Below are 8055 nucleotides of genomic sequence, written 5' to 3'. Positions count from 1 at the left end.
CTTACTTTCTATCATATTTTATAGAAACACCAAAAATATATAATTCTAGTACAGTCAACATAAAAAAAAATAAAAAAAATAAGTTATTATATCTTAATAGAGTATTTAATCGGGCTCACTTTTAAAGACTTATGATTTTTATTATTATTAAAGAATTATATATTTTTTTGTCTATTTTAATTATATCTAACGCCGTACTTGCCTCGAGTCCGACACCAAAGATAAATATTAAATGTACAACGTGTTATAATAATTTGTATGTGTTGAACTGACGTTACAATGTAGTAAGGATCTCGACATTCCCAGTTGATATATATTTTGTATAGATTTTTTTTTAGTTCCTATAGATCTATATTACAAATAAATTATTATAAAGGAAGCGAGTACTAAACTTTTTTTATTCACAGAAATAAAATGTTGCTGAGGATGTTCTATATATAGTGAACATTGTTGGTCTGTGCTAATGATAGTATTGGTTCAAAAATTATTTTTATGTAGACAATGTTTTGTTCCTTCGTGTATTGAGTTGTTGTTATCCTCTCGTCGGTATGTAGGGAATTCACTCATATAAAAATTTTATTCAGTGCTGGTTACGAATAAAATTGGTTTTGAATAATAAATTTAAATAAAGTGTAAAGAAAATGTTCGGTGTTTTATTTAAATTTTCCTATATATGCACATACACCCACACGTACGCACGCACCAACGCAAGCACACACACACACACACACACATATATATATATATATATATATATATATATATATATATATATATATATATATATATTAGCATTAGTCTGTGCCTCTTAAGGTAAAATTTCAAATGTACTTTCAGGTTTGACCAATACATATACGAACAAAACATGTTTAATTATATTTTCACTTCTTTTCTTATTGAAGCGCATATCAAATAACATTATGTAGATGTCGCAGGCAATTTGTGTATGTCCGTTTTCAAATCGCCGAAGTTAGATCGTAAATTATCGTCATTTTATAAAATGTTTTATAACATTGAAGCGCGTTTTATAATTTGACATATCATAAAAATTACCTGCGACATAGACATCAACCTGGTCTTATTAAAAAAGGCAAGCGAACTGATCCTGACATCGACAAACTCGACATTTTAGTGCTGAATTTCAAGTAGAAGTTAACGGACGTTCATAAAGACCTTTAAATATGTTATCAATTATAAAATTAATATAAAAAGGAAAGAATGTTTTCTTTGCAAAGCATACGAGGATATATAGTCTGTGTCATTATAATATTTTTTCTGTATTAACGCCACACGTCGAAAACTACGACACGAAACAACTTACACATAATAATAAGTTTTTATAGTGTTGCATATGACAACCTCAGAAATTAATTAATCGAGCTATGTACAGACATTTTTATTTAACAATTTTTTTAAAAATGATTGAATCATTCATATAACAATAAAGAACAGAATAAAGTATTTCTTTATATTTTTATCTCTAGTTAAAATAATCAAGATATTGTTTTAAAATACGTACCATGTATTTAAATTATTTGCTGGTGTCGCAACGCCGAGAGGACCCATTCAAATGTGGGTAGTAAGACAACTATACTGTCACGATACACCGCCACTCCAACGACAGATGTTCGACTACCCGCGCCTTTACATAGAAGAGCACCTCCAATACCGGTCTAGGTAACAAATAATATTATTACATACATGTTTTAAAAACAAATTTAATATATTCGATAAATTTTATCATCAATATGCAACCGGAAGGAAACAGATTACTCTATAAATCCACTACTTTTATGTAGAACTTTTATATCAAAAAGATATTCGCTAATAATGATGCTACTTATGGGATTTTTGTGATATAAAAGCGATTTATTAAGAGGAAGGTTTTAATGTATGAAAGATTTATAAAGCTCTTTAGAAATCCATAGTGAAAGTCCGATTCATAGTTTCTTATTCGAAATTGCTTTGTGGTTTTCTTTGAAGACTGTTTCTTATTGACTTTGAAATCCGGTAATAAATAGGAAACTGAGTAAGTAAGCAGTAATAGTAAGTGAGGATTTAGCTATATAACATTCATTTTTTTTGTAAATATATCCAAGAGATTTATTTCTTTATGTTATTTTTTATTATTATTATTATTAAAAATGATTAAATAAATTTACTAGCACAATAAATTATAATAATATTAAAAATAAGCAATTTTGTAATATATATTAAGACGTTAAAATACGGATTTAATACAAATAAATGTAACTCACTACAGTGCCACGTGATTCAACTGAAGCACAGAACGCGCCTGGGGGTAGAAGCAGCTCTGGTGATGATAATTTCTCGTTACACACACGAGGCGTGAGTATAGTCGCTTGTTGAGAGTCAGGGTGATGACTTAAACCTGCATTATATTGTTATAATATTATACTATCTTCTGCAAAAGAATTTCATTTGTAGTTATTACTTTTTTAATTATTTCTTGTTTCTCAAACATTTTCTTTTGTCCTGGATGTTTTAAAGATAAATTTTTGTCAGTTTGATGTTTCGTGTTCCGTCACACATTACTTCTTTTATGAATATTAAATATTACTAAAGTATTTAATATGTTAACATTAACTTTTCTGTATAAATTGAAGTTTGTTAGTTTAATTTATACAGAAAAGGACTAAGGAATTAAGTTTCACTCTAAAATTAGCATACGCATTGCAAGCAAGCGTGTTCTGAACAAATAAGCTTTGTGGAGATATTTAATTTTCCGTATGTGTGTAAGTAATTATAAAATGCTATCAGATAAGATTTTTAATTAAATTGGAAAATATTAGGATTTAAGATATTTTAAGCTTTATAGTATATTATAAATAAATAAATATTGTTTTATCTTTTGGTCTCTGTTAACTAAACAAAGATTTAAAATGTACCATGCAAAGATTTCACGTTGTTCTGGATTAAAAGAATATTCGAGGAGATAATATAATAATATTAATGAGTTACAAATTATGATGAATTAAAAAGGGGTATACCTTGATCGTAACCACCCCACCCAACGAAATAACACTCGTCTCCGACGTGCGGATCCGCGAGGCATGCGGGCTGAACGTTCTCTGCCAGTTGTAATGGTCGTTTCCAATACTAAAGAAACAAAGGAGTGCTTAAGTCTTTGTTAGTCTCTTTTAAATACTGTATTCTTAAAGAAAACAGATAAAAATAATCTCAGGAACTTAAGAGGACTCACTATTGTTAGCCGTTAGTACGGATAGAAAATACAAATGTTTAATCTCTTAGACAATGTTTTTTGATTCATTTTACTTAATTCGGCTGTAAATATTCAAATATCTGTCTTTTTAGAACTGTTTATGAAAATCGCGATGACTCAATGAATGAATAAATTAGTTGTAATTAATTTTTTAATTTAAAGATTATATGAAAATAAGGGTATACCAGAAGAGCAAGATCATTAACAAGTTCTCCAGGTTTATAGTCAGAAACAATGTAGACCGAGGCCATACGGTGTTGTGGTACTGCTTTGTCTTTCCTTAGTTGCCATACACCAGTTAGTACAGTTACGTCCCCAGGGATTTTACTGCAAATCAAACAGATTTTAACGACTGAATTAAATAAAAACTTTCAATATAGATCTAAACCAACAGCTTTTTAATTAATTCCATATATAATAATACTGACATATATTTATTATTTCAAATACAAGTTTATTAAGAAAACGAGGCTTCGTATAAAGGCGTATTTCATTCGAATTATGAAATATAGAATTTACAATTCGATATTTAAGTTCGACGAATATACATTGAGTAGTTTTTATTCTCGTTTGTGTGAGGTCCCATAAAGATACTATCCATCAGCACAAGGACCGTAAAATTAATTTGTTTCTAACTCACCCCTGGACACATTCGGCAGCTGTAATGACTGCGCGCGGATGTACTATTGTGGCATAACATAATATTGTCTGTGGACTTTTTGTTAACACGACCAGAGCGAGCCAAGGGTTTTTTTCTTCATGTGATTTTCCTGTTAAGAAATTTTAATCTATTTTATTGAATTTTTTTTTATATTATTCAACTAAGTCTTATATTATTAGTTTCAATCGCAGTGGAAATTAAGAATTATTAATGAAAATTATTGTGATACAGACTTTTATAACTATTAAAAGTATGTTCAGGAATTTATCATATATGTATATAAGTATGAAATATGCTTACTAAAATCGCTATTGAAAGCGTTGGTAACACTATTTCCACAATCTTTGTAAACTTGCTGATCTAAATCAATCGTGTCGTCGTAAATATCATCCGGATTTTCGACCTCTGGAAATGTATTTTCGTTGGAAGTATCCTGGCTGTCACATAAAGTTTCTGTGGTAGTTCTAACAAATCTATTTTTATTCCCTGATAAATTAACAAGTTTAAAACCATGTAGTACATGAAAATCCGGCCTCGAATGAAAATTTATAGTCTGGCTCTCTGATCCTTTGTTCTCTTCTGTTGATGTTAACATTAGCCTTTGGGGTTTACGTTTTTTGCTTCTAGAATTTTTCTTGCGATTACCTATAACATTTTATTAGTGATATATTGATTATAACTGTTCTGTTTATTTTGTAAATAATGTTCTTGGCTTTACCTTGTCTTGGATCAAACGTTGAGTACCCGAACGGCATGTCAGTTTCTCCGCTATCTTCCTCGCTTATTTCGTCATAGCCGTCGTATGAGTAGGCTTTATTTCTCATTTTCCAAGTAGTAAGACGTTCATCACGTTCTGTATAAGCACCTAAAAGTCCAGGTTTAGGTACCTCTGCTGTATAATCATCTGAATAATCTTTACTACTTGAGTCGATTTTTGTATTTTCACGATCCTTGTTTTCATTAAAATTATTTTGTTGACGAAATTTAAAGTTTTTAACATTCCAATACGGATCCACGTTATCACTAGGAGTTACAATTTTTTGGTTTCTAGATTGATCTGTTGTAGGATCGTGGTTATTTTTAAGCGCCTGGGAGAAATTTTTTCGCTGCAGCAAAGCGTTTCTTTGTTTGAGCGCTGGACTGATTTCATCATCATTAGATCGTTTGTACCGGCTTCCATTGAGGATGTCGCTTGGGTGTAATTGTTTGGGATATGGAAAAAGAGGAAGTATACAGCAAATTCTGTGATAATTATGAAAAGAATTCAAGGGACATAATCTGGAAATATAAATAATATAAGTTGTTAATGAATTTTAAATTGTGATACTATCATTTTTAACCTGAAAATTGCATACCCAGACATGTGAACAGTGCCCTTGTTGCGTAAGCATTCATGTTTTGTAATAAACGTGCAAATACTTTCAGATTCTATTGTCGGTTTATCTTCATCGAAGTCAATTTTATCATTTATGGCAATTTTTCCTGAATATACAGTTTTATTCATTTTATTAAAATTCTCACTATTGTTACCATCGATTTTTGTATGAGTTATGTTTAAAATGTTATTTAAACTTTCGTCGCTAAGAGGTTTTTTGTCTCGGAAGTATTCATTATCACCAGGAAAAATAAATTTGAATTCATCGCCGCTGTTTGGAGTTCTATAAAATTTTTTCGTATCAGACGAATTAAGTTGTTTTAAACTTTCCTTGTTTCTTTCGCTATCGGCAAAAAATATTTTATTCTTGTAACTACTCATATCCTTATTTTTAATGGCAGTAGGTTTTGCTAATTTATAATAAATTAAACCTGGATATGTTACACCATATTTCAAATTATTTTTTTTATCATTCTTCGGTTTATAAAACATATTGCTTGCTTCTGGCCGAAAATCCTTAAATTAAATAGTAATAAGTACGAATAATATCTTATTAAAATAGCAAAATATCTTAATAAAATATAAATAACACAAAACTTTTATATAATATGTACTTACTTTCTTCATCTTTTTCTTGGATTGAATAGAATTAACTGTGAAGTCTTCATCGGTATTATTCGTTGTATTTTTCTCACTGGCGACATTTCCTTCACCCACAATCGGGGATTTAGTTAAGTTATAGAGAATAAATTCGGGAAAAACCTCACCTTCGTTGAGAGAAAAGTTTATATTTTTATCAATATCCTCTGTGACATCTTTAAAAATAATTTTAACACTTTCATCGGTTTCCAAATCTCCCGTGTCTTCGAATGTTGGTGATGGTGGCACAACCTGCTGCAACTTCGTGAATTTTTCATTAAGCCACCAAAATTCGCCATTTATTTGAGATGAAACCGTTTTCAGAACGATCAACAAAACTAAAAATTGGGACGGCATTTTATAACCATACGTTATCGAAGCCTCCATACAGACTGCGTTAAAATAGGCGGTTTGACAAATTTAAAAGCCCAGGATGTTGCATCTAGCGCATCTATTATCGAGTGATTTTGATAATTACAACCATGTACGGTCGTTAGCTCGCGACAATTATGATTGAACAGTGCGTGACGCACGCACTAGTTTTGATAGAGTGCGGTCGATTTCCGAAATATCCTTTAGAGTTTGCAAAATTACAAAAGCACGACAAATAACATATAATTGATGATCTATGATACATTCATAGGCAGGTACTATATATAATATCACATACTAATTAATTGAAAGTGATAGTGTATTGTATTATTTATTTCCTTATTAACAATTGAGTTTACTTTAATATTTTCTTTGTTTGTTTTTTTTTTCATCACAAGAGGCTGTAGAAAAAATATTCCAATCGTTTTGTATTAACAAAAAAAAAAAAAAAGAAATAAGATAAGAAATTTGAGTATACAAAAAATTTAATTAAATAATTTGTTTTGTTTAATATATAATAGCATAACAGCGTTCTTTATGACTGGCCCCAATTAGTAATTAGTTCTGTTTACATCTAATAATATCAAAGCCCTTGACCTAATAAACGTGATTAATATTCTTTGAATATTATACACAAATATTTGAATCATAAATTTTTCACTTGACAATGTACTCGTTGTCCATAACTTAATAAACGCATTGAAGTCTCTTGGTTTTTTTTATTTTACGCAATAATATTAAAGATTTGAACATTAAAAAAAAATGTTCAAATGAAATTAAATTATAAAAACCGTTCCTGTAGCATACATTATCTTACATTTAAAATTATACTTTATTACTTATATATATCATGATTATTAAATAAAATATATATTTATAAATAGCTAGGCGTTTCTCTGATCTCTTATTGCAAGGATAGATTATGTCCAAGTTTGTAACGCCATTTATTGGCTCATTGGCTTATTTTTTTTTACACCCGTAAAGTTAAAAACTTTAAGAAGTTAGAAGAACTTCTCTCGCCTTACAAATTGATTTCGCTTGATACTAGAAACTAAAACATCCACTGAGACCGATTCTCGAAGCTAATAAAATACGTAAATAAAAAAAAATTAAAACTATTCAAAACGTTATTAAAATAAAGTTTTTAACGTGTATTGATTGAATCATTTAATTATGGGATGCAATCTGAACTATTGTACTGATGCTTATTGTCATTTAAATAAATTATAGCTTTTTGTATCGTGTTTCATAGCCTTAGTATGAATTTTATGTTTAACCAAAACTGTTAAAGTTTTCGTCTGCATTTATTTTTTCCCTATATAATCCAGTAACATTGCTTGTGACTTTTAATAAAATGATTGAAGAATATTTCGTCCTATCTTAGACAATTAACATATATAATTTATATAAAACGGTCTCTAATTACTCCCAAAACTATTCAAAATATTGAAAGGAAATTGTCTTCAGAATATAACATTTGTTCAAAAAAAATGGCATCATAATCCTATAAATTTGTTTCGTAAACTTCGTTCGCCGATTACTTTTATGATAGATACCTGAAGTCTTTCTCACTGTGATATTTTTTTTCGTTTTCGTAAAAATAGTATGTTAATGTACTTGGATGATAGACATTTTGATGCCTAGATTTTAAATTTTTGTATTTTATACTTCAGTACATCACTTCAATAGATTTTACTCTTATCTTTGTTATTATAAGGTGCAAATAATATGTTTATTTTCATTTTATATCAGTAATATTGGAAT

General features: G+C 29.2%; 1 protein-coding gene across 1 annotated transcript; it reads right to left on the bottom strand.

Annotated features, from left to right (window-relative positions):
• Positions 1 to 1525: 1525 nt before the first annotated feature.
• On the bottom strand, positions 1526 to 6411 carry LOC116770878 (uncharacterized). Its single transcript, XM_061520910.1, has 9 exons — positions 5899 to 6411; positions 5261 to 5796; positions 4624 to 5183; positions 4206 to 4550; positions 3885 to 4014; positions 3430 to 3571; positions 3012 to 3120; positions 2259 to 2392; positions 1526 to 1673 (listed from the first exon to the last, which is right to left on the bottom strand). The coding sequence occupies exons 1-9, from the start codon at positions 6304 to 6306 to the stop codon at positions 1527 to 1529; spliced, it is 2511 nt and encodes an 836-aa protein (XP_061376894.1). The 5' UTR covers positions 6307 to 6411; the 3' UTR covers position 1526.
• Positions 6412 to 8055: the final 1644 nt, after the last annotated feature.

Source organism: Danaus plexippus, chromosome 7 (assembly GCF_018135715.1).
Source record: "Danaus plexippus chromosome 7, MEX_DaPlex, whole genome shotgun sequence".
Lineage (NCBI taxonomy): Eukaryota > Metazoa > Arthropoda > Insecta > Lepidoptera > Nymphalidae > Danaus > Danaus plexippus.
Note: the sequence above shows the minus strand (reverse complement) of the source record. Positions and strands in the feature narration are given on the sequence as shown.